This window comes from Nanorana parkeri, unplaced genomic scaffold (genome assembly GCF_000935625.1).
Source record: "Nanorana parkeri isolate BGI_ZX_2015 unplaced genomic scaffold, ASM93562v1 scaffold1223, whole genome shotgun sequence".
Lineage (NCBI taxonomy): Eukaryota > Metazoa > Chordata > Amphibia > Anura > Dicroglossidae > Nanorana > Nanorana parkeri.
In genome coordinates this window covers 330,410-358,358 of record NW_017307491.1, presented here as the reverse complement: position 1 = coordinate 358,358, position 27,949 = coordinate 330,410, and the positions used below count along the sequence as shown (strand labels likewise).

General features: G+C 42.6%; 1 protein-coding gene across 1 annotated transcript in view; it reads left to right on the top strand.

Annotated features, from left to right (window-relative positions):
- Nucleotides 1-27,949, top strand: part of LOC108797078 (polycystic kidney disease protein 1-like 1) — a 125,299-nt gene that overhangs the window by 62,941 nt on the left and 34,409 nt on the right. The window contains exons 23-28 of the mRNA XM_018568644.1: nucleotides 2,151-2,255; nucleotides 4,465-4,605; nucleotides 5,775-5,909; nucleotides 9,883-10,122; nucleotides 11,667-11,831; nucleotides 13,111-13,290. Of these exons, the coding sequence (XP_018424146.1) occupies nucleotides 2,151-2,255; nucleotides 4,465-4,605; nucleotides 5,775-5,909; nucleotides 9,883-10,122; nucleotides 11,667-11,831; nucleotides 13,111-13,290 (966 nt within the window). The remainder of the gene's footprint in view (nucleotides 1-2,150; nucleotides 2,256-4,464; nucleotides 4,606-5,774; nucleotides 5,910-9,882; nucleotides 10,123-11,666; nucleotides 11,832-13,110; nucleotides 13,291-27,949) is intronic.

The following is a 27,949-nucleotide window of genomic DNA, read 5'->3' as shown; positions in this document are numbered from 1 at the left end:
ATTTTTATTGTTTATATATATAATATAATTGTATTTATTGTATATATATATATATATATATATATATATATATTTTATTATCACTTGAGTCCCAAAGCCTTTTTCTCCCTAAATCTCCTCGAGTCCCAGAGCTTTTTATATTGGTTCATTGATGTCTGTCTCGTTATAGCTCATTAGGTTTTATAATTAGTGATGGGCCGAACGGCCGAAAAGTTCGAATACGAACTCGAACCTAATGCAATGGGGGTCGAACTTTCGAAAATGATTGTGCCCTTTCAATGTGCTTATATGCAAGCATAAAAGGTGTAAGTCTTTAACCAATTAGAGCTTCAGAGGGCTTTTTGCAGTATGGGATGTTGCGCGGTTGAACAAACCGTGAACATCCCATAAAGTTTGGCGACCGCGCGAACGGCCAATGTTCGATTCAAACTCATGGCTTTTTTTTGACTGATAGGGCTTTAATTTGTATGTTCTGTTTAAACATTTTGTGGTAGGTAAAATTAGATGTTATGCAGTGGCTCAACTTGGCCTGGGTGATTGGTATGCGCCTGCAACCTCTAATAAAACAATTTTCAACTGTGCTGACATTGTAGATCCTGATGTCAGTAATGCCACATTGCCATGCAGGTGCAAACATTTCTTCCTTATTGTGCCTTCCTGCTGAAAGAAAGAAGAATAATTACACCTTTTCCTTCCCTATGTTTCTATTACATATAGAAACACAAGGTTTTGTAATCTACCCTAATGTATTATATAAGTTGTTTGTTTTTTTTAAACAGATAGGGCTTTAATTTGAAAGCAGATTTGGATATACATATTTTTATTGGGAATAATTAGTAGAAATTTAGAAAACAATGCCCAAATCAATGTTTTTAAAATGTACACACTAACAAATAATTGCCCCAAACTATAAATAACAGTCTGCTGATTAAAATGATACATGGTTAGTCAGGTTGAAAAAACATTCAAGTACCTCAAAGTTCAACCAAAAGAGAGCAAAAAAAGATGAATAAATAGAAGCTCCATAAACAGAACCCTGTACCCACAGTTGTTTACAGGCGAGGGGGGAAAACCCTATAAAGCATGGTCAAATTTGCTCCTTATTTTTCTATTTTCTTTCACAATTGTTTTATTTACTTTTTATCGTCATAGGGGAACAGCTCTGTCCCAGCCTTCATATGCAAAGAAAGGGCCATGACGTCACTTGTGACATCACTACAGTCCTGATGTACATATGAGAGCACAGTGTTTATATCTGCTTCTACAACTTGCTCCTATGGAGCATTCTGTAGAAGCATCTAAAGCCCAGGAGCTCCTGGCTTAGCGATGGACATGTTAAAAAGGCAGCTGGGACTGAAGTAGTCAAGCTAAAGCACTCAGCTTCACATCCCCCAAATCCCTTCACATCAGCATACCCTAGTTATTGCCAAAATATTCAAAATATAGAATTTAGGTATGCTAGTGTCAGGACAGTATGAGAGGACTTGAATAGGCAGCACATAGAAAGACACAAGGTTGGCTGTATCTTGCAATAAAAATGAAGTACATTATATGAGAGACCATAGCCACTAATATTGTTCAGTGGCTGGACATTATGTAAGCAGCTTTGACATTATGTAAGCAACAGGCTGAAATATAAGAGGGATAGACTAGGCAGATTTATTCTTAACATTAGCACTGGAGTGTATTATCTGTGTATTATCAATAACCACAAACTTAAAGGCACAATGCAGGTGTACCCTGCAGCAAACATTAGACATTTTGCAGCTGAAGTCCAGCTACGGAAACATTGTGTACACCTTCACAATGCCTGGGCACCAGAATTACAGTGCTGGAACACCAGAATAGGCTAGCAGAGGTGACAGGAGCTGGTTGGCAGGCATCTTTTTTTTTTTGAAGGGGGGAGCCGACAATTAAAAAATTAGTCTGTAGCATCAGCAGCAGGGATTTTCTAGTCATTGGTAGTCCAAGACTGGTTCATTTTAATGAAGGTAAGCTGGTCCATACTGCCGGGGGACATGTCAATTTGCTTCTCTGTAACAAAACCTCCTGCGGTGTATATTTGTATGCATGAAGCTAGAATATACTGTAGGCTGTTCAAAAGTAAAACCTATAATGTTTAAAACAGTTAAATGCTTTTCGGTTTACAGATGGTATTTCTTTCCATGGTACTTGTTTCTTTCTGCATTCAACTGGGTACTGTTATTCAGAAAAGCATCAAAGCCTATTTGCAAGACATATGGAACTATGTGGAGGTATGCCATGCTCTGAATATTTTTGTTATGTTCCTTTTAAACAAGTAAATCTAAAATCCTCTGTCTTGCAAAAAGTTAGTTTGCATTAGAGTATAAATAATGTTCAAGTGTCCCCCATTTCATATTCAAGATTCATGTGCAGTGATATTCAAGCACTTTGCAACTGCTATCCTCCAAGCTGAAATGATGCTTTGGTAATAAAATAAATGTTAAAAAAGGAAGTAGCTTTGAGTTATGTGGCTCCCTTTGTTTGTAGCTTGGCACCTCAGCCATCACTGCCTTTTATCACTTTACCAACTGCATTGCATTTTTCCAGTGCAGCAGTAGAAAAGGCAATTTGCCTTGTTATAAATGGGCTCAGTTCACACCACCATGTTGTGTTGGAGGGCACTGAAAAAAATTACTGCATACAGTACTCTCTTTTTTTGCGCTGTGGGCCATGAACTGGTACAATCGCTCACACTTCGCTGTGCCCATAGAACATCTAAGCAAAAAAAAATGTACAGTGCAATGTGCTGGGATCGGCTTATTGGCACTGCAACTGGTAACGCACACCAGCAGCTTTGCGCTGTAGAGCAGCTGCTGCTGTGAATGCAGCTTTAATAAAAAAAACATTAGCAGCATAGTGGCTATGGAGTCAGGACTCTTGCTTTACGGAGTTATTTTTTTCTTTCTTTATTACAGGTATTTATATAGCGCCGACAATTTTACGCAGCGCTTTACATAGTTCATAGTATGCACATTCACATCAGTCCCTACCCTCAAGGAGCTTACAATCTAAGGTCCCTATCTCACATGCATACATCGAGGGCCAACTTAAACAGGAGCCAATTAACCTACTAGCATGTCTTTGGCGTGTGGGAGGAAACCGGAGTACCCGGAGAAAACCCATGCAAGCACAGGGAGAACAGGGCAAACTCCTTGCAGTTAGTGACCTGGCCGGGATTCTAGTGCTGCAAGGCAGTAGTGCTAACCACTACGCCACTGTGCTGCCCATGTTGTTATGATCTGAGTTATGATCTGATTTAAATTTTCACTAAGGGCCTTATTTGCATAGTACTTATGTATTCTCCCCATGTTTGCATGCATTTCTTCTGGATACTCCCATAAACCAAAACCAGACTTGTAGGTTATTGTCTATATATGTGTCTATATGATTGTGGAGGGATATTAAAGCGTACTGTATGCAAAGCCAAAACTTTTATTTTTGGTATTGGGTAGTGTATGGAAGGGCTTTTTTTTTCTTTTTGGTGGCTTTGGCTCTGCTGAGTAGGATTCACCCACTCTTTTGGTCCTGGTGACTATTGCCTGTACTCATCACCCACTCTATCCCAAATGAAAACATTTTGTCTTTACATACACTTTAAAGGCTAAGTTGCTTTCAAGAGCAATGACTGATGTGAATTTTTCTATATACTCTACTGTGCTGTGAAATATGTTGATGCTAGATAAAAGAATAAAATAAAAATAAACATCTTAAAAAGCTGAACAGTTTCCACCATCAACTTAACAATACTCTGAGAAGAATAGGATACATGCAATCCGGCCTGCTACGGGGTCTATTTATTCATATTTGAATGGAGCGGTGTTAGGGCATTACCTTTGAATTTCATAACATCATCTGCTTTAAATGTTTCAAAAACAGAGTTTATGGGCATAGATTTTTTTTTTTTTAAAGTGTATTAAAATTAATATAAAATGTGTTCCTAAAAATTACAGTACTTTTAGGTCATATCTGTTGAATGAGTTGTTTTGAGTCTTCTGAGCACTGGTAATGTAATAAGAAATTCTGTTATATTTCTTATTTGTTACTCTACAAGCAGTTTAACTGTACAGCATGTAGATTTATATACTTTCTGGCTGATGTAGGCTCATTATAAGTTCATTATTGTCCAATACACATTTTCAGTTCTATTCTATGTAGAAATATTATATTATAAGAACAGTTCCAGAGAGCATTGCTGTGATAGGCATCATAATTTGCTTTCCCCACTTTTCTCTCTGTGGTCATGTTTTGCCAAAGTTATTTTTCATTTAAATTTTGGATGCAACCAGAGTAAAACCTCTGTCTGTTTTGTATGGCTGTCTGTATGTCTACTGGGGAAACTTTCCCTCACTTGATAGCTGATGGTAGGCTTTAAACAGTTAGAAAAATGTCTTAATATACATTGCAAATTCCATGTAAATGAAAAACATTTCTGTTATGCAGGTATCAATAATCGTGTTCAGCTTGTGTTATTTCATTAGCCGGTTCTACTATTTCATGTTTGTTGTTGACCTTGTTGATCATCTTCAGAGAGGATTTTTCAGACAATTCATAAATGTCAGCTTGATTGCGGATTATGAAAAGGTAAGATATTTTTGCTACATATTTAGCTTCTTGTTATGCTGATTAGCAGTAATTAGCAGGTGGCTTTATTTACCCCAAATTATGTCCATTGTTACTGACACTGGTGGAAGGAAAATGTAAAACCCAATTTCAGTTAGAAGCCATTTTATCTAAGCAACGAGCATTGATAAAACTGCAGTAAATTCAACATATCCCTTTTCAAGTTGTATATAAATATGGTTGGTTAATGTTGAAACACAAAAATACAGGGACTGAATGAGGTGGTGATTTTGTAAAACTCTTTGTTATAGGAAATCATATTCTGCTAAAATGTGAAATGATGAAAACATGATTTAGGATCATTAGCACCTCCTTTTTTCCTCCATAACAAGCAAGTTAAGGGATTAAAAGTCATGTTGCAAATAAAGGTATACCAAAGACCCGGGTTGTGAGGAATCTTAAAGATTCTTAAAGATTTTGTTATGGCTATCCATTCATCCATTGTATTTTGAATTTTAAACAAATTGCAATGTTCCAAGGGAAGTACTTTCAGTACTATGTGCATAACCTGAAACTTTACTGCAATCATGGCTAGTTTGGTAGTTCCTGCTCCTAGACCAGCTGTCTTTGGCCACCTCCTTCTTCCCTAGTTGGCTGGATGGCTGGCGTTAGCATCACAGTAACAAGATCAAACACCATAGCCATACAAGGCATACCGATGCTGGAGATGGAAGGAGAGACTGAAAGACATTATTTGCCAGTGCACTACTGACAACTTTAACAGGAGGGCAAACTCATCCTATTCTGACAGCAGAATTGTTCTATGTGTACAGACCTAGAATTGGTGAACTGTGCAGTATACAATATAACACCAAGAAAAATTAACAAATGGTAAAGAGACAGGAACAATGGGGACCCAGTGTGATTGCACTGACAGGCAAAGAGTGAGTTTGAAACTTTTTATTATACAAAGGAATTTGTTACTCACAGTCAGCAACATGATGTGTGGGCGGTTGTGTGATGTCCCTAGCAGTTTTGCATTCCTGCGCTATGGAAAAAAAAGGAAGAGTTGTCAAAAATACCTAATTTTGAAGAATGATAATATGCAAAAAATTATTAAAATGTGTAGGTATAAATGTATGCAAAATTTTAATCAATATGGCTTACCATTTGTTTTTCTACTCCTATAGTGGATTCGGCATTTGCATGGGATCATTTTATTTTTTATGACATTTAAGTTAATAAAGATGCTCCATTGTTATAGAATGATGGCTCCTTGTATAGCTAAATTTCACCGCTCTTGCTCCAGCTCAGCATTTACCATGGTAAGAATATTCTTCTATCGTTTCACTTCAACATAACTTAATTGAGTCCCTACATTTCTGCAAAACAAAAGTGACACTTATATTTCAAATAAACTGCACTTTGTAAGGATATGTAAAATGTGAAAAAAAATGTGAGCTATAAAAAAAAGTGGTGGCAGCATCACCAACTTTCCTCTGCAGCCTATCATGCAGCATTTTATTCCTAGCAGCTATAGTGGCTGCAAAGGGTGACAATGCTGCAGTGATTTTCCTGCTGAAACACTGCTGGCAGCCTCTTTGGGGAAATAGTTTTTACTAAAAACATCACCAGGAATTTATTTAATGTTGAAGGGTAATAGTAATTATATAATGTCTGAGAAAGGCAGCTTAACATATATTTTTAATGAATGTCTGCAGTTCTATCTTAAAGCGCACCTTTCCCCTCAAAAATCAAATTCTACCAATGCATCCCTCTATGCATGATAATAATAACATGTCAGGTGTAAAATGCTGTCATTTTGAAATACTTGCATAGCATTTACTTCCTGCTTTGAAAGGGCAAAAAAGACTTCAGTTTGCCAAAACAATGCACACTGGGATTGCCTTCTAATTAGCATGAAAATCAACTAGTCATTTTTTTAATTCATTTTTGTTTTTGCCATTATTACCTTGCATTTTTATGCCTAATCACTCTTAAGCTGGCCATACAACTATAGATTTTCTGCAGACTTTCTATGGTCAGATGGAAAAAGTGCAACAGATTCCTCCATCTACGCTAAACTGTGTGGATAGAGCAATCTCCCACTGGGCCAAGCTTCAGTATCTTGCTAGTCGGCTCCGCTGGCTCTCGAAATACCTGAACAATGCCTGCATCCAATCAGATAGTTCAAGTATTTTGTCAGCCAACAGAAAAAAAAAAAAAAAAAGTTAAAAAAATTATAAAAAGTAGTAAATAAATAAATAAATAAAAAACCCATCCTGGAGGCGGGTAGGGTGACGTCACACACCTGTTGGGTGGGAACAATTTTTTGCTTTTGCCCCGGGCACAAAAGGAGCTAGCTACAGCTCTGGCATCACAAGTGTTTATCAACCTTTTTATTTTAATTTACAGCTGATGCTTGGCATTAACTTGAGTGTCTAAACCTGTTGTTGACCAGTATTCCGAAGTCATTCTTTATCTCTGTTTTTCCCTATATTTTATTTAATGTGAATGGGATAATGCTATCCACCTGGCCATTTACCTGCTTGTTTTGGCATTTTGTAAAAATACTTTGGTAACATCCTACTATTTGATATATGAAATATCATGATTTGTAATAATTTTACAAAATGTTGTGTCATTCGCCAAATCCAATTAATGCCCAGATTATTATTAAACATGTTGGAAAGAACGGGACATAGCACCAATTCCTGTGATACACCCCTGCTGAACTTAGCCTTTTTAGAATATATTCTGTTATTTACTACCCTTAGCTGTCATTTGAACAATTTTTGTACTCCTGTATAAACAACTGTATTTGAAAGAGCTCCAGGCAGAAATAATCTTAACACCCTGCAGGGGGCTGATCCTCCCTGCAGGGGACTAGAGAGAACTACAAATCCCTGGGAAACATTATACAGCAATACAGAATACCACAAGCTACAGAGGACTAGTAATCCCAGCAATAGATTATACTATAATACAATGTACAGGATGGAAGCGGGGGCAGATGTACAGGATGTCTGCGGGGGCAGATGTACAGGATGTCTGCAGGGGCAGATGTACAGGATGGCAGCAGGGGCAGATGTACAGGATGGCAGCAGGGGCAGATGTACAGGATGGCAGCAGGGACAGATGTACAGAATGGCAGCAGGGGCAGATGTACAGGATGGCAGCAGGGGCAGATGTACAGGATGGCAGCAGGGTAAGATGTACAGGATTCAGCAGGGGCAGATGTGAGTGTGATGGGATGTTATAGAACATACACAAACAAATTATAAATCTTCCAGAAACACAATCACTGTTTAGTAACCCCTTTTTATAAGGCGTCTGATCACACTGTCTGTAACCCTAATAAACGACAAAAACACAATTTAGTTCATACCCGCAGCAGGTTTCAACTGAAGAGGTTTTTTAAGGACCGGGACCAAACGCCTAAGTGTTGTTAATATGAAAAAGTTTATTTGAAAAAAATCAAGCATCAAAAAAGTGAATAATCAGATTGCATCTTCCCATTAAAAACCATTGACAACGTTGTCCAAATCCATTCCCACTCATACAGACAGGCCCAGCACACTTGCTAAATAATGGAAAATCACTGTTGCTGGATCTATCACTGACTCTGTGGAGGTCATGGAGGGTTTAGAGGGTTAATAAGGACAGCAGAAAGTCCACGGACACCAATCTCTTACTGAAAAATGGCCTGGATGGGAAGGGGGTTTAACACCGCGGATGTCAACTGGCTAACCTAAAATGGAATTCTTTAGACAAATGGAAATTCCAGACTTAGTTGTACTGATCCCCTTCCTCCAGGTAGAGTATGGTACATCCAAAAGTCTTCAGCGATATCCACCAGTGGTGGTCTCCTCCAGAGTGCGAGTAATGACACTGTGAGGAGACTGGTGGATATCGCTGAAGACTTTTGAAGGCATCAAGAATGCGTTCCAGTGCGTTCGGCCTCTGGAACCCAGCCGACTCACTTTGTTTTGGGGCGGGAGGGGGGCGTGGCAGTGCATTGAACTCAATTTAGCAAGTGTGCGGAGCCCGTCTGTATGAGTGGGAGTGTGAATGGACGTTGTGGACAGCGTTGTCAAAGGTTTTTAATGGGAAGATTAGAATATGAAGTTTCACTTTTTTGATGTTTGATTTTCTCTATTAAACGTTTTCATATTAAAATCACTAAGGCCTCGTTCACACCAGATGCAGTGCTTCCGACCTGATTCTGGCCAGAACGCACTGCAGCCGGCTCACTTTTTTGTGGGGGCAGGAGGGGGCGTGGTGGGCCATTGAAGTGAATGGCACCATAGCCACACCCTCTGGTCGCAATGCGATGGACCGCACGGGATCGCAAGGCACATTATGCCTGTGGTCCGGTCCGGTCTGGTGCGATCAAAATGCTGCAAGTACTATGCAATCCTGTGCGGCCGATCGCATTGCAGCTGAAGGGCATGGCTACGGTGCCATTCACTTCAATGGCCCATCACGCCCCCTCCTGCCCCACAAAAAAGTGAGCCGGCCACAATGCGAGGCAGTGCATTCTGGCCAGAATCGGGCCGTAACGCACTGCATCCGGTAGCTCTAAAGCCGTTTGGTCCCGGTCCTCTTCAGTTCATACCTGCTGAACCCAGATGAACTAAATGGTGTTTTTGTAATAGAACACAGAATAGTTGAAACTTTCAAGTTCAGCTATCTATTCTGTGTTCTGGAATGACGAGTAGTCTCCTCAGCCGTCTGACACTGTCCTCCTGGCTGGTGTCAGTTTACACGGCCGGAGGAAGCAGCACGGGGGAGACCAAGAAAAAAACCCCATTAAATCACTCACCTTGTCACAGACGTGCTGGTCTCGGTCTCTCAGCAATGTGAAGCCGCTGCACGCTGGGTCCTCACGCCTGAGGCCCCCAGGGCAGCCCCATTATTGCCCGTAAATCTTTCATTCGCCCGCTTGTCACTGCCTGGCAGACCCCCCCGACTCTGCACCCGGGGCAGATGTACCGGCTGCCCCCCGGTTGTTACGGCACTGCCTTAGAATGCTGTAGTAGAGGGGGAGTGAGGCTAAAGGGACCAGTCTAGCAGCCAGCCATCTCCAAGGTTCAAGTGAGTATATTATTTTTGTCCTTAGACAAAAATGAGCACTTATCCTTTGCAGTGTGGAGGTAGCCCCACTGTAAGGGTTAAGATTATTTCTGCCTGGAGTTCTTTAATTTTTTCATACTAAAATTCTGTTCCAAGCTATTATGAGGAACTGTATTGCATTCTGTAAAATGTAACCTTCTATTTTTTTTTTTTTCATTGCAGCTCATAGGAATTGTGTTCATGCTGTGCTATTCATCTTTGGGACATATAATCATTTCCTCTGATCACTATCCTTTCACTAGTGTGCTGCAGTGTATCCAGAACACCTTTACACAATTCCTAAGAATCTATAGACCAAAACATATAAAAAAAATTAATGTTCAGGTTAAATGTAACCAAGCCTGGTTGGCTGAAGTGTATGGAATACTGTTTGCTGTTTTAATACTTTTGTGGACTGGAATGGTAAGTATAGAAGTTCAAGTAAAAAAGAAAATGATTAAAGTTACTCTGTCACAATTTTTAACACTTTGAAAGTGCTCCTTCCTAAGCAAACAAACAATACTTATTGGTCCCTCTGCCTGCGCCACCAAACTCTGCATTGAAGAAAGAAAATGTTTGAGAGATGTTCTGCAACTGACACTTTGGCTTTGATTTTTCCATTGTTTAAAAATAGCAACAGAGTTGCTTTAACTTGTAATGCAAAGTGTGCTGGTTCCTAATAACTAATTTGGAATAGTATGTTTTATTTATCTGTTATTGTCATTAGTTATGTGCCCTATATTGTGTTTTATTCACACGAACAGCAAGGGGCGGCCACTGTCGAGAATCACTAGGGTTCTAGGGTTAGGCTATCAGTATATTTTCTTTCCAGTTTGAATGTACTATACCAATAGTTGGAACTGAGAACTGAGAAGGCAATAAATACTTATTTCCTATGTTCCCCAGCGCCATCTAGACCTGGAAACAAAATATAGTAATAACATTTGGTTTTTACCATTCGCAGAGAAAGAATGTAAATGATACTGTGCGCGTGTGTGTCTGTCTGCCTTGACAGAGCGTGTGTAAGAATCTGCCCTGACACTCTGAGTGTGTTTCTCCCCTGGCACTGTGTGTTTGCAACTGCTTTGAGACTGTATGAGTCTGTCTGCCCTGAAACTTTGTATGCTTGCATTGACACTGTGTATGTGCTTTGCATTTGCTGTGTGCTGTAAGTAGGGAGGGGTGACCCACTCTACTTCCTGGTATGCAGTCAGTCCTGGGTCAGTTTACTCAAGTGAGGGGGTGGGGGGGAGAAGAAGCGAACACACACACACATTTACGAAGATTGTAATATTGCAAATGAGAGAAGTGTAATCCATGAATGAGGAGTAAAGCTGAATGCGCGGAAGACCCCGATATTGCTACTAGGAAGCAGGAGATGGCCTTCTGCTGGAATGGCACATTAACACATAAGAGCAGAGCAGAATTGCAGTTGGAGTATGCTCACTGAGACTATAAAACTGTACTGGAGAAATAAATCCCCCAATGCTTCTTACAGGAAATGCTTTTCTCTTTTTATATAATAAACAAAGAAAAAGCTGCTTTATTTGTGAATATTACTTTACTAATAATTTTTCAAATTAAATGGGCAGTAGATTTCATTCTTTTTCCCACTGTGATTATCTTAAATAAAACATAGCATGCAAGTTCAGCATATGAAATTGTTTAGCAAAGGGACAGTTTTCCTAGATGTGGATATTCATGCTCACAGGCTTCAGTTAAAATGTGTCCTTTACCAGGCCCATGTGTAGTTAAAATCGATTGCAGAAATGATTATGACTTTTTTACATACCTGATTGGTTCTAAATGATCTCTAATTCACACTGAGCCTGCTTTAAATGCGCCCCCACATTGTTTTGCATTGACATTTTACAAAAAGAAAGAACAAATATAAAAACGGTTTTGTAATCATTGATTTTTGCCTACATTGATATTGATAATTTTTGTTTTTGCTATCATTTTGATAGTTTAAAGGAGTCATCACTTCAGTAGCAAAGTTTTCTAAAAAAGTACATCGCAGCAAACATTTTGTGACATTTAAAGAAGTTGTATCTCATGCAAAAGGACTGATCCTTTCAGTTGTTGATCGACACAGACAGAAGAGCACCGACAGCATTTCTATAGCTGGAAATGTAAGTGACAGAATACTCCAAATGATGGTGTTTACTTAATATGGCCAGCAACAAATCTTCTGAATCAACTATGTGTTTAAATACTTGGCAGTCATATTTTCCACTCATAGCCATTAAAGTACAAGTATCAAAAACAGCATAACTGTACAATATTGAGCCTTAAACTGAAAGTAAGGGTACCAGCAAACGGAGGCACACTGTTTTACAGATATGTAGAATTATAAAGTCAACCTGTGGCCATGGGCAACTGCTAGCACCATGATAGTCTATACAGACAGTTTTCCTACAAAGTTCCCTGCTAACCTTATAATTGTGGTTCAGTGGTAAGTGATCAATGAGCAATCTCTCCTAACCTTCCTCACCTCCCTAATGGCAACAGAATGTGATGGGCATGCTCACTGGCCAATAGGGAGATAGGGAAAGCAGGAAGGGCTGGACTACACAGCCAATCATGAGAGTTCTGGTCACTTGTTTTCTGGGAAAATTTTAGGATTAGTGTAGTACTTTGTTGGAAAGCTAATTCTGTGGGCAGTCTGCATGGGTAGGCTACCCTGGAGAGGCAGAGAGCTATGTGAACAAAATGGAAAAGATCTAAGATCACCATGGTGCAGTGTGCTTTTTTGTTTTTGTTTTTAGGGAAGTAGACTAGTGAGGCCTCATTAAAAAGTATGGAAGGTTTGAAGAGTTTACAGATAAGTTGGAAATAATGCATTGTTCAGGGGGACAGCCGTAAGTACTGTACAGTTCAGAGGTCTGTAGTATGGAGTGTTAATTTAGTCGACTAAAATGTTTTGTCATAGTGTTCGTCATCTGCATGTTTTCAGTGATGAAAACTAAATAAAAACAAAGTTAATAGGACTAAAACTATGACGAAAATGCATTGCATGTTTTCTCCACTGGAGATTTAGTTGACAAAATTAAACTAAAATAATTCAGATGACTAAAATACGCATTTTAGTTTAAGTTGCATCTTAGTCATGTGAATTATTTTAGTGTTAGTTTAGTTTTCGACTAAATCTCCAGTAGAAAAAATTGCAATGTATTTTCGTCATAGTTTTAGTCCTATTAACTTAGTTTTCGTCATCTGCATGTTTTCACTGATGAAAACGAAATAAAAACTGTGACGAAACATTTTAGTCGACTAAATTCACACTGGTAGTATGTAAATTCTTTTTAACTAGTATGTGACTTGGTGTATATTCATGTGATTTGTGAAACATATTTCAAAAGTAGCCACATCCCAAAACACTCACTAATGTTTTTTTGTTTTATTTTTAAGAATTACTATTTTGATGAATTTGAAGACCTGATAGATGAGCTTCTGTTTCGACTAAATGCCATATCAGACAGCCTCCATCATTCACTTCCTGCAAAATCACATAGTTACACTGAAGAGGAGGATGATCACAATAACCTTGATACTTGCTCTAATTTCTCTTTTAAACAAACAACCACAGAGGTACAATATATGTGTGTACTGTATATAACAATGTACTATATTTATCAGTGGTGTCAACTTAAAAATTATAGAGAGCCTCAAGTTCGACCCAAGACACTTCCAGAGTGGCCACAAAATACCAACTCATTTTCATGTGTTTAAGTACATTTCTTTATGCAAGCTGAAAAGAAAGTGGGAGTAAAAAAAGCACCATCATTGGTGTCAATGGCAGTAATAGTAACTACCAGCATTGGTGTCAGTGACTGAAATAAGACCACCAGCCACAGTACTAGTATCAGTTGCCTCAATAATAAACCAGCAGCATTCTTGGCGGTCCCCGCAATAATGACCTCCAGCTTTGGTGCCTGACAGCAGCAATAGCCCCTACCATTGGTGCCAGTGACCACAATAATAACCCCCAGAATTGGTATCAGTGACTGCAATAATAGCGCCCCAGCAGTGGTGTCAGTCACTGCAAAAATAAGCCCCAGAACTGGTGTCAGTCACCTGCTCCCATGTACTCTCTTCCTGATGAGTCAACCCGGACTATATTTCTACTGTCAGGCAGAGATCATTATGACTGACAGTACTGGCTTCATTTTGGTGTAGCATACTACTGCCACTTTGCAGTGCCCAATATGCTGCTGGCCACACAGAGCAGGCTACGGTGTTGGTTACTTGATTGTGGAATCACAGGGGGAAGATTTTAGCTATGGCACAACACATTATTTTGTTGTTGTGTGCTTTACAGTTAATATAGAGGTTAACATTACAACTGACTGCTCCATGAAAGGGTATCAGAAGGTGGTAGGCTAGTGAATAAAATGTAGAAATATTTTTTAATGCTTACTTAATTTTAGTTATAGAAGATCTGGATTGAGGTACCCCACCTTCAACCAACAACCAGTCTTGTTGTGATCTGCTTTTACCCAGATTTTAAGCACTTCAGACTCTGGAGTAAGGCTAAGGCCAGCTATCTAAATATAATAGCCAATAATAAAGTAAAGACTAGCCCACCAGGAAGTAGATTCTGTAGCAGGATTTAAAGAAGTCCCATAATAGCAAAAAAGTTACACCAATGTTTTGATAGCATGGCGGCCCTCTTTTTCAACGTGACAGAGAAAAAGAGGACCACCATATGCTCAAACAGTTGGTGTAACATTTTTGCTGATATGGGACTTCAGTAAACCCTGCTTCAGAATCTACTTCTTGGTGAGCTGGTTTTCTCTTCATTGTTGGATTTTGTACGGTACCACCATAAAGCCATGCACCCTCCCTTCACAAGGGTTGCTTATGGTGCTTTTTGTTTAACCCAGGAGGCTAAATGTATGTCCAGGCAGGTCTATTTATGTACATTACATGTGTTAAATGCTATTTTGTTTTGGTGAAGGTCCATTTTACTTACTTTAGCAATATGTTTCTATTAACTTTAATTAAAAGTGAAAAGTACCCTTTGAAGAGAATTCCATCCGCTTCCTGTCCACAACAGGAAATTAAAGGAATGATCTACAAAGTGAGGAAAATGCCTTCTTAGAGGGTTATTCACAAAGGAGCTGAAGGATATAGCCATAGCTTCGGGTAATCCTTCGGCTCACTTCGACCGCCAGAGACCTTTGGTCCAGCTAAACCGAAGGGCTGCTGTATAGGCTATTCACAATAGCCCGTACAGCAGCCGAACTGCTCAACCGAGCCGAACGCATATGCTTAGGCTGAGCCGAAGTCACAGCCGAAGCGGGGAAAACGGCCTGCCTGCTAAAGTAAACACATTTTTTAACAAGGTGGTGGGCACAGGTCCCCACCACCAAGTAGGTCAGAGCACCACCACACCTCAAAGACCCATGTTGCCCCGGTGGTGGGATCACTACAAGGCATAGAGCAAAAAATTGGCAGAGGAGTAACCCCTGCGAATAGTTGACCAAGATGCTGCAAAATAATACGTTACAACAGACAAACAGGAAGGGAGAGAGAAAGTGAGGGGTAAAGAAGACAGGAGGAAAGAAGGGAGAAGGGGAAAAAAGAGGGTAGGGTGGAGCCCACAACTACGGTCTGGAGAAGGGCAACCGCCAGACGTCCCACGGTAACACCACCGCAGGCACAGGGTAGCAAAGGTACAGGAGAAACTCACCGTAGAGACCGGTACTCAGAATCCAAGAACAAAATCCAAGGCATCCACCTGGCCAAAAAGGCATCAGATCGGTCAGCCCGATGTGTTATTCGCTCCTCAGATCTCATCAGCCGACATAATTCTAGTGTCCATTCCAAAACATAAGGAAAAACAGGGGAATTCCAATGCCTAGGTATTAAGGCTTGGGCAGTGTTGACAAAAAATCGGAGTAGGGATTTCTTCACCTTAGAGATAGAGCCCGGGAAGATGAACAGTAAAGCCATTATAGGCTTAATGTGAAATTCAGTAGAGGTAACTTGTGAGTAGACGTGTGAAGCGGCTCGCCAAGCGGGCAGGAGCAGAGGGCAGCTCCACCAAATGTGGGTCAGCATACCTCGCTCAGTTTTACATCTCCAGCAGGTGTCTGAGTGCGTTGGGCAGATTTTGTGCATTCTAACCGGTGACCTATACCACCTGGTCAACAAATTAATTCCGCTCTTGCGCATACATTGACATACAGAGCGTGTGGGTGAAGCAAAGGCATCTGTGTCGGTCTTCTTCCGAGAGGACAAGCCCCAGTTCCTGTTCCCAGGCCAAGAAAAAGTATAGCGAATCCCCACTAGTCATAGAGATCAAAGAGTGATAGAGCATAGAAACGCTGGAATCGGCAGAGCCACAGCACACAATCTCTCAAAACAGGTGAGGGGCCAATAAAAGGTTGCCCGAAGAGGACAAGAATTTCATATAGTGTCGGAGATGAAGGAAGGCTAACCAAGAGGCACATGGCGGCGGATTGGGGCTAAACAGTGATGTAAGCGACTTCGGGGCACTACCAAGCAGACTTTGGAAGACATAGGAGGGTGCAGTGGCCTTCCAGCACAGAAAGGTAGGAAAACCAAGGTTGGCTAAAATGGGGGTCTTAGGACCCTGAAGTGTACACAGGTTATATCTGGGCATCGTGGTGTTCCACACCCACAGCACCAGGGGTGGAAAGGGGACCGGGGGAAAGGTCCCGTTCAAGAGTAACCCAAAGCGTGGGATCGAGAGGATCAAACCAAGCTACCAGGATCTTTTTTCTTTATTAAAATAGCATATCGAAGTCTAGGCTTCTTATTCCTCCAGATGTACCGTAGAACGGCTGAGCATATTCGTTTAAAGAAATGGGCAGTAAGGAGTATAGGAAGGGTTTGGAATAGATATAGGCAACGAGACAGCAAGTGCATCTTGAACAGGGCGATTCTACCGAACCAGGTGTGGTGCAAATTCATCCAGGAGGTAAGTGTATCCTCCACTGATTGCAGCAGAGGGACAAAATTGAGCGTGTAGAGATCCGACAGGTTAGCCGGCACCTGGACCCATAGGCACGTAATATAGTCCGAGCGCAAGGTAAAGAGAAACGAGCCACAGAGACTATCTCGCTCAGCTAGGGGTATCGACACATCTAAAAGTTCACACTTCTGCCGGTTCATACGGTAGTTGGAAAAGAACCCGAACAGTTTAAATTCCTGCATCATGGAAGGAAGAGCCACCAGGGAGTTGGAGAGGTAAAGCAGCAGGTCATCAGCATATAACCCCAATTTATGAACCTGAGTGCCTATTTGTAGGCCCCGCATCGAGTGAATAAGTTTAATGGCACTGGCCAAATGCTCCATAACCAGGATGTAAAGCAAGGGGGAAAGGGGACATCCCTGTCTAGTGCCGTTATGTATTTGGAACAGGGCAGAAAGTGACCCGTTCACCCGCACCTTGGCATCAGGCCCAGGCTTTTGCCCGGAGGAAGCGACTTAAGGACTTCAAGGTCAGTAAGAGGAGCAGTAAGATCCTGCAGGGAATGCCTCGGGAGGGGGGGAAGGGCCGTGTGATCAGGGTAAATCTAGACAAATAGTGAGTAGACTGGGCAGCAGCCGGCTGGGCCTGTAAATTGTATAAGGAGGAAAAAAACTAATTAAATTCCTCCGCTATGAGCACCAAGCTATGGACCACCCCGTGTTTGGCCGACTTAATCTTAGGGACATAAAAACGGAGCCGTTGCCCACGAACAGAACGTGCAGGTAAACGTCCACTTTTATCACCATGTTCGTAAAAAACACTGCGCACCCGTTCTCTATGGGAGAGATACTCAGGATCTAAGAGCCTCTTAAGTTCCAGATGTACCCTTGTCAGATCCTGCAGCAAAGAAGGGGATGGCAACTTTTTATGTGCAGTTTCCAAAGAGGCAAGGTCAGTCTGTAAAGAGTAGCACCCCTCTCCCTCTTCACACGGGAACCGTGCTTTATGAACACCCCACGAACAGTGGCCTTAAGGGCCTCCCACTGGGTAGGGGTGGGGGTAGGATCAGCTGTATGATCAGCGAGAAAATTGGTAATTGTAGCGGTGATGTCGGATTTACAAAGAGAGTCAAGAAGAAGATTCTCATTCAGCTTCCAGGAGTAAGAGGGTTTGCACGTATTCGGTACCTCTAGGGAAAGAAAGATAGGGCAGTGATATGACCAGATTCGAGTGCAAATGGCAGTAGGTGGGGCCCAAGAGAGAAAATGATGGGAGATCAGGAAGAAATCTATCCTGCTATAAGAGGTATGTGGGCCGGAACAGCAGGTATAATCCCTGTGGCGTGGGTGTTGGATCCTGAAGGCGTTTCTTAAGCCTGTTAAGGGAGGAAAAGGAGATCTGAGATCTCCCGGAGGTAGTGTCTAGGCTAGGGTCAAGCACCAAATTAAAATCACCACCCAAGATCAGAACACCTTCAGTGAAATCCGCAAGCTGAGAGAGAATAGTCAACAGGGGAATCTGATACACATTAGCCAAGGTGGACTTCTTGTTTTGTATGGAGCATTGTACAAAGCCATACCTTCCGTCAGGGTCGACCCGTTCAGCGAGTATCTCACACGTCAAAGAGGAGTGGAATCCTATCGCCACTCCTTTGGTCTTACCGCCAGGATTGGAGCTGAGCACCCATCAGGGGAAATTGCAACAGGTGAGCTGAGAAGCTTTATGCAGCAGAAAATGAGTCTCCTGTAAAAAAACAAAAAACAATTGGGTTAAAGAGCTTATGTTGATCGTACAGGAGTTGTGACCGTTTCTGAGGGAAGTTCAAACCTCTAACATTCAGTGAACATATCTTCAAATCATGCATGAGAAGGTAGGGGACAGAAAAGAGCAGTCAGGAAGACACTCCAAGCCACCCTAGGAGTGAGGAGCCAAGAAAGGCAGGGGGGGCAAGAATAGAGACACCAGGGAAAAGAGAAAAAGGACAAAGCAAGAGCAAGAAGACTGTAGAGTGAAGGAAACTAGACAAAACTAACAACAAAAAACAATACTAAGGAGGGACACGGAAGTCATAAAAAATCCCAAACACCTATCTACAGGCGAGGGAAGGCTTAAGCAGGGGTAGAAGGTTACTCAGTAATGTATGTTGATAAAAAAAACCAGGAACACTGAACACACCTAATATAAATCACTAAATTGAGGAAGAAAAGGGGGGAACAGCAGGGGGAGGGTATGAGGGATCACAGGGGTTGGGAAGGGGATCCTGGGCTAAGTGAAACATATACCCCCAGCCACTGAACAAACCCCAGTACGGGGAACATTAAACAGAAGTGCTAGGTCACCATGTAGACACTGACATCACGTTGGTCAGAGCCGGGCAAGGAAGGCAGCAAGCATGCCCGACCTCTCCCAAAAAACCTCCGGGTCTGAGCGTCTGCACCCCCCTAACACCCCAAGCCTAGGAACCAGGCGCCAACAGATCTGGACATCATGTTACCATAAGAAGGAAGGGGGAGGTGGGAAGAGCAACCCGGACACATACCCTCAAAGTCACATTGTGGGGGGAGAACACGGAGGGGGAAGGGAGGGGGAGGGAAAGCACGGGTGAAAATCCCCCTGGAGTAACCGAGGAAGTCCATCAAAGGTGGGAGGGAGCATAATAAAGGACACCAGCAAGAGTACTACCAGGGTGGATGTGGAAACAAATCCCCCCGACCCTACCAAGGGTACAGGATACGTGTCTCGCCCCCCTAGGTCACAGCCATACCACGGTGTGTACAATGATGCATCATGGCCCAGGAGATGCACCTACAAAACATGGAGAGGCCACAGGTGGGCAAAGGGAACCCAGGGAATCCCGCACTGACCCCAGACCGTCCCAGATAGCAAGCAATTGAGCTGCAAGTTTGAAAATTACTTGCTAAACTATTGCAGACTTGCCAAGCTTTATAATTGTGTTGCACAATTACAGTAAGTCTGCATTGCAAGTCTCCAGACCAGCGAGCTTGCAGAGCTCTTGCTAAGACCTGCAGGACTCTTGCTGTAGACTTGCCAAGCAAATTTGGTTTCAACTAGAACTTGTGCTGCAAGTGTTCTGTATGTCTACAACTTGCCAGGAATATGTGCAGCAAGTTAACAAAAATTACAATTTCGCCCTGCCACAAGTTTGTAGCAAGTTATCCTTGCTATCTGGGGTTAGGCCATGCCGCATCAGAGCATGTAGTAAGTCCATACAAAGTGGCAACAGAACCCCTAGCACAGTACAATCATGAGAAACTTAAAGGCAAAAGAGGACTGTTATCTCACATGGCCCACTGAGAAAAACAAAAGGTAAGGAAGTGGACCGTGGAGCAACCCACAGGGAGCAGAGGGTGATGCATGAAAATGAAATGCTGGTGCCATGTGCGAACAGGGAAGAAACAAGTCGCTGTGTGTTGAAAAGAAACCAGAGCAGGTGAAAGCAACCGTAGCCCCACCAACACAAAACCCATAGTGGGAAAACCATCTGTCATTGTGAACCTGAAAAAGTGGGACCGGCTCCAATAAAGTCCAATGAGGCTATGTGTCTTCATAGCTGAAGGAGGCAACAGCACCCAAGGTTCCACGGGGCAGACGCGTCAGATTGAGAGGAGGAGGACGTGGCACCCGCACGGTCCCGACGGCGGCCTCTCCGTGGCAAGGCAGGCGTCCAGGGCGTCTCCGCAGGCGAGGAAGTCGAAATCAACAGGGCTCCCATCGTGGGCGTTGGCTAAGATGGCTTCCCGTTGCTGGAAAAAGTGCAAAAAGTGCACCCTGCACAAGACATGCCTGGGTAGTTGCTGGGTGGGGGTGCGGAAGCCTGGTATTCTATTGACCCTGTCCAGTTCAATGGCATGTGTGGGAGGATTGCCCAGGAGCAAGTTGAAGATGCCCAAGACAGTGGCCTTAAGGTCCGACAAGCTTGTGGCCTCAGGAATACTGCGAAATATAATAATATTGCAGCGGTGGGGATCCTCTTGGTTGTCTATGTGCATGGTTAGATGCTGCAGAAGATTATGATGTCTGCCTACCTCCTCCTGGAGTTGCTTAACCGCTGAGGACACAGCCACAGTGTTGGATTGCACCTCCTCCAGCCGTCGGCCAAAGCCTGCCAGACCCTCCTTGAGTTCCACCATGTCATGATGGTGAGAGGCCTCCAGACAGGAGAACATCCCCTCCAGTTCTGATTTCGTGTTAAGCATGGAGAAGTAGTGCTGGAACATGTCTTCCTCCCGCACAACGAAGCGCTGTCATCCCCAACCATTGAAGAGTCTGCATGTGGAGTCGGGGTGTGAGGAGAAGAGGCCTCGGAGTCGGGCGGGTCCCCGGTCTCGTGGTCCGGCTGCGGCAAGGCCACTTGTGCGCCCGTGGAGCGAAAAAATGCTCTGTCAGTTTCTGAGCAGACGAAGAGTTCCGGACGGGGTTCTGAGACCCCTTCTTGTTAGTCTTGCCCATTTGAGGAGTAGGTGCGGCAAGAGCGTTCATGTGGTTCCTTCCTGGGAAGGCAGCCGGAGCTCTTACAGCATACATCTGCTCACGGTCATGATAGGAAATTTAAAGGGGAACTCCACCCCAAAAAATGGGGGGGGGACATGGTTTTCCCCCTAAAATTCCCAACCAGACCTTTGATCCCGAGCACAGGCCTTGCAGGGCAAGAAAGGGCGGGACAAGCGAGCAGCCCTGCCCTCCCTGCGCCATACCAACCCACATGCTCTCGACATTGGGATGATGCCTTTCCAGGGGTCCCCCTGAAAAAGCACCTTGCCCCCATGCCGATGAGGAGAAGTGCCTCTTCCGCCACAACCCTGACCCAGTGGTTGTGGAGTTCTACGGGAAGGGGGGCTTATTTGCATTGGGGTGCCCCTTTTAATAATGGAGGCATCCAGATGCTGCACCCCCCCCTTGTGAATGAGTAAGGGGTAGGCGGAACTAGTGGTGACATCACCGCTGGCTCCACCTATCTGTTGACATTTGGTCGCACCTGTCAAATCGCTATGGCAACTCCCGGCAAAATGAAAACAAATGGGCGGAGTCAGCCGTGATGTCAAGGCTGGCTCTGCCTTTCCCCCCCCCCCTATGTTTTTACCTCGGAGGTAGCGAGCAGAATGACCAGGCCGAATGCCAATCGGCAACATTCAGCTATTCACTCACTGCCGTTTGGCCCATATGAGATCAGGCATGTTCGGCTGAACTGAAGGGTGCCGAAGCCAACCGATGTACTCGGCTGAAGTGAATAGCCGAACGGCGTTCGGTTCACTTCGGCTCGGTTATTCACTCAGCTGCTTAGTGAATAACCGTGTATGATATGTTGCTATTATGTTGCGTTTGGGGCCTGTGTAGCAATCTCACAATAAAAAAGTTTAGTATATCAACATCTAGTCTACTCCGTTGATTTCAATTAATAAGTGTCTATATATAAATAAAAGTGATCAACTGCTTAATACAACGTGTTCAGATAAATCTAAATACCAAAATTGATTAGATCGTAATCCTTAATAATAATCGCTGTGCTGTATTTCATATGAACATCTCGTGTTTGACACCAGTGATCATAAATCCAAACATATCAATACGATATATCTATAAATATGTGAAAAAGTATATATATAAAAACTTGTATATAAAAAAAAGTTTTTTCAAAATTAATATATTTAGGTGCAGTTCCTCCAATAGGCTTAAAGGTCACTCTCAAGACATAGATGACCTGAGTAACACTGGTGGGTATATTAGAGCAATCCTCTACCACAACCCCGACAATTGATGGCAAAACACGGAGGGTGTGATTACTTCCCTTTCCTTATGAACATCGTAGAAGGAAAAAATTCTGTTTGGTTATCTCCAAAGTGTCCGCAAACTTGCCCGAAGCAATCCCTTTTGGTTTCATTAACCGTCCACTTCCTCAATCTGTCTCCAGATGGCCTAGCTTTCGTCTCTCACCGGAACTTATATTAAAAACCAATCAATCCTTCCTTTACCACGTGGGTAACTCCACCCCTCCCACCTGATCTATTGGTGGACGGTGACTTCACATAGGAAAGGATGGTACATACAAAAATCTAATTATAATGACATAATATAGCATTTAAAATATAAAATTTATAAAATTATTTAAATCATTCAGAGTACGAATCATTGATGACCACTCTCTGAATACGGTCTCTAAGCCAGTTTTCTATCCAATTACAGATTTAATACTCTATAATCAAATTACATATATTTTATTTTATAATGTTCATTGGGATAGATCAAATAGCAACATCTACCCTGTTTCCCCGAAAATAAGACCTAGTACTATTTTTGGGAATTGCTAAAATATAAGACCTACCCTGAAAATAAGACCTAGTTGTGACCATTCCCAGGGCCGGTGGTGGCATAAGGGGGAACTTGAAGAGTCGCGGGAGAGGTAGGAGAGAATCAGCGGTGCCAACGAAGCCAGCGCTAGAGGAAGCGAGGTGGCAGCGGAGGGAGCAGAGCCGCATAAGCCGATGCCTCCTCTATAGCGCCGACTCCTGTCACAGGCGAAGTGATACCACATGCACTCGGCCTGTGAAGAATAGATAGTGAAAGCGCGCTTCACTCATTCTGGCCAGCGATTGGTTAGCAAATTGCTCTTGGAAAGGTACGGCACCCCTGATTTCACTGATCACCATATTTTTGTACATGAAGACTTTTGTTGTACATTAAAAAAAATAAAAATAAGACCTACCCCAAAAATAAGACCTAGTGTGTTTTTTTTAGCCCAAAAAAATATAAGACAGTGTCTTATTTTCGGTGAAACACGGTAAGCACCTAGTGTAACAACTTCCTTGATAGTTACAGAGACATAATACTAGTTAAAAAAACCCCTTAGGTTAACCTGGTCTAAACAGTGTATAAAGTGTGGGAAAAAATCGTAATGAGTCCCCCTCCTCCCTATATATCAAAAGGAACCGATAGACTCATCCACATAGGGACAATGTCTGATCCATCAAATAACATAAATGGATGGCCTTATATACAGAGGGCAGATGGTAAAATTTATCATTTGATGAACTATTGTGGCTTCGTATTCAGTGGCCGCAATCCCATAGTAAAATCCCCCGAGTTCAATAAGTTTGTAGATCTTAGGGTCCTTTCATGGAGGGTACGGAAATGGTGGCACCCCCCCCATACACCCCAAATAAAACTAAATAGGCCCCTATAAAAGGTGATCAATATTTCCCCTCCCCAATATAGTATTGCTCAAGGGGGCGCAATTAGTCATCTGTTAAAAAACAGTTGAGGTCTAATTCTATATTTAGACCCTTCGGCGTCATGGTTTCCATTAAAAAAATCGATTTGGTCTCATTCCTAGAGATCTCCCTCCGCATATGGCTACCTCTCCAGTGTTTTTGTTACTTTATCTAAACCTGTAAACTTAATTCCTTTAGGGTTACTTCTATGTTTTTCTCTAAAATGTCTAGGTACACTATGATCAAGCTTTCCTTTCTTTATATTGTTGATATATTCTCGTATTCTAATTCTAAGCTCGTGGGTGGTCCTGCCTATGTAATCCACAAGGGCACTCCATCATATAAGTTACATGTGTACTGTGACAGGAGATGAATTCTTTGATCTTAAACACCCGCTAGTGAATAAACCCCTTAGTTTTTATCAAATCAAATGCCTTGATTGAAAGCTTTCCCGTCTATTCCTGTTCTCCTGACAATTTTCCCTCTATTTCAATCCCTGTGACCATGATCATCAGGACAAAGAAAATTGGATGTCTCTAACAGAACACAGAAAGCTATATAATATATATATCTATATATATATGTATACATACATACACTGAGTGGCAAGATTATTATGACCACCTGACGTTTGTAGGCAAATTAGCTATAATTAGCTATAATTTCACGCTGAAGTTGCTAGAGGGCCAGACCATTATTGTGTGTGTGTGTGTGTGTGTATATATATATATATTCTATATATACATACACACACACTTACAGGCCACTTTATTAGTTACACCTTGCTAGTACCGGGTTGGACCCCCTTTTGTCTTCAGAACTGCCTTATTTCTTCGTGGCAAAGATTCTAAAAGGTATTGGAAACATTCCTCAGAGATCTTGGTCCATATTGACATGATAGCATCACGGGCCCAAAGTGTGCCAAGATGGATGGATGGCTCCATACTTTCATGTTGTTTACACCAAATTCTGACCCTACCATCTGAATGTCACAGCTGAAATCGAGACTCATCAGACCAGGCAACGTTTTTTCCAATCTTCTCTGGTCCAATTTCCTGTTCTTAGCTGACAGGAGTGGCACCTGGTGTGGTCTTCTGCTGCTGTAGCCCATCTGATTCAAGATTCAATGTGTTGTGCATTCAGAGATAGTATTCTGCATACCTTTGTTGTAACTAGTGGTTATTTGAGTTACTGTTGCCTTTCTATCATCTCAAACCAGTCTGCTCTTTCTCCTCTGACCTCTGACATCAACAAGGCATTTTTGTCCAGACAACTGCTGCTCACTGGATATTTTCTCTTTTTCTGACCATTCTCTGTAAACCCCAAGAGATGGTTGTCCCAGTAGACCAGCAGTTTTTGAAATACTCAGACCAGCCCGACCAGCACCAACAATCATGCCACGTTCAAAGTCAATTAAATCCCCTTACTTCCCCATTCTGATGCTTTGTTTGAATTTCAGCAAGTCGTCTTCACCACGTCTAGATGCCTAAATGCATTGAGTTGCTGCCATGTGATTGGCTGATTAGCAATTTGTGTTACCAAACAATTGCACAGCTGTACCTAAAACAGTGGCCAGTGAGTGTATATTGATACTTAAAAGCCCAACTATTCTGACTCCAATTGTTGTATTAGCGATTTATCCTTTGCTGAGACGTCTATGCCTGGCCTGTATAAGCAGATATCATCACTGCAGACAATCCTTATCAGATAGCTGAACTCACCAAATACCTTTTCATCCACGAAGAGCTTTATTGCAGCAGGTTACAGCAGACAACAGGATACAGCATATGCATGAATGGAGGGTATTTGAAGGTCAAGGATGATAATGTTTCAGAGCTAGCATGTACATGTGGTCCTGCTATAGACGGCCATGACACTAAACGACTAGATGGAGAAGAAGGGGAAAATGCATCATAGATGTGAGGGAACACAGAAAAACATGGCAGTATAATACTCAGTTATACTAACACCAAAGATAATGGCTTAAAGGAGAACTATGAGATGAGTGATTTCCACTCACTTCATAGTTCTAGCTGACCTGTGACAATGAGACTGTCACAGGTCAGCTCAGTAGATCGGGAGGTGAGCGAACACATACCGGTTCGCTCACCTCTCGATCCTGTCACGGCTCTCTGCCGTGACAGGGGGAGGGGCTGGATTCCCCGCTCCGATCTGGCAGAACGGACGGGGGAGGGGGCGGGTACGGCTGGCTCTGCCTCTAGATAGGCAGAGCCAGCTGTCACTCACGCAGCTGGGCGGATCCCGACGTCCAGGTCGGGATCCGCTCTGGCTGCGGCGTCTCAGTATACCGCGAGCTGTAGCTCGCAGTATACTGAGCTTAGGGTAATGAGAGGACGCTAGTTTGTGTCCTCCCGTTACCCTAAGGAGAACTATGGGGAAAAACACTGACCCCATAGTTCTCCTTTAAGGAAAATAGCTATATAAATTCTCATTTCACATTTGTATGAACAACAACTATGACTATGAATTGTGTAATATCTTAAAACTGTGTAACAGCACACCAACTAAAATAAATATTTAGTCTGATAGGCATTGTACTGACGACCTCCATTTTTATACTCTGAATGCCACTTTCCCATTATAACAGATGCACAATTGGGGGGAATTCATGAACACTGGAGTAGACAGTTTTCTTATGGCAACCAATTTGCTTCTCTGTTCAGTTTGTTCAGCTAAGCTTTGAAAATAAAACAGAGAAGCTGATTGGTTGCCATGCACAGTCGGTCCAGTTTTTATGATTTCCTCCCAATTGCTTCTCTGTTCAGTTTGTTCAGCTAAGCTTTGAAAATAAAACAGAGAAGCTGATTGGTTGCCATGCACAGTCGGTCCAGTTTTTATGATTTCCTCCCAATATGTTTAACCGCTTGAAGACCAGGTGTTTAGACCCCCTTCCTGGCCAGGCCATTTTTCAGTGTTCAGCACTGCAGTACTTTGACTGACATTCATTCTGTCGTGCAACGCTGTACTGAAATGAATTTTATACCATTTTTTGGGGACAGATAGAGCTTTCTTTTGGTGGTATTTAATCACCACTACGGGTTTTATTTTTTACTATATTCAGGAGAAATTACTGAAAATTTTTTACATTATGTTATAAAACAACTAATATTACCAACTTTTTTGGTAAAATATAAAAGTCGGGGTCACGTCGGGTAAATAGACACTAAACATATCAAGCTTAAAAATTGCGCGCACTCGCAAAATCGCAAAAAGCTAGCATACCCAAAATTGGCCATAGGCGACGCTTTAAAAGCTTTTACCGCTCATCAGTTTAGTGTTATCAGTGATTGATGGCCCTAGAACTATTGCTCTCATTCCGACGTTCGCGGCGATATGTAACATGGGCGTAACATGGGTAATGGGCGCAATCGTCGTTTTCGCAGGTATGCGCACCTGACGCATGTTTACATGCGTGTATGGAGGGGTGGGGACTTTCAAAAAAAATTTGTTTTTTTAATTCTTTTTTGTGTAACTTTAAAAAAATTTGGGGGGAAACTTTAAATTTTTTTACCATCATTTTTTCGTGTACCGAGCTCCCTCTGAACCCCTGTGACAGAGGCCTTATGCTGGTCCCGGGCTCACACCGGAGCCCGGGACCAGCTTGACAGCTTGTATAATAACGGGCATCGCTGCCTGTTTTCAAATAGCGGGGATTTCCCGCTCGCGCGCGCGCCACGCCCGGGCGGGCGGATGTAACAGGACGTGTATACACGCCCAGTTACATCCAAGAAGCTCCCTGCCGGCCGTGTATACACAACGGCTGGCCGGGAGGTAGTTAAACATGACTGTGCAATCCAGATTGCAGGAGTTCGACCACACAAGAATTTTAGGGGGACCCCACTTTTTCCCCCCCTCAAAATCCCTACCAGACCTAAAGGGCCTCATATGGATTTGGGGGGGAACCCCACGCACTTTTTTTTTGTTTTTTGATTTGGGGAGGTCCCTCCTACCATTACTACCATTCCTACCAGACCTAAAGTGTCTGGTATCAATTGGGGGGGAACCTCACGCTTCTTTTGTCTTCTGCAGACTGTTAGAAAAAAAAAGTCTTTTTTTTTTG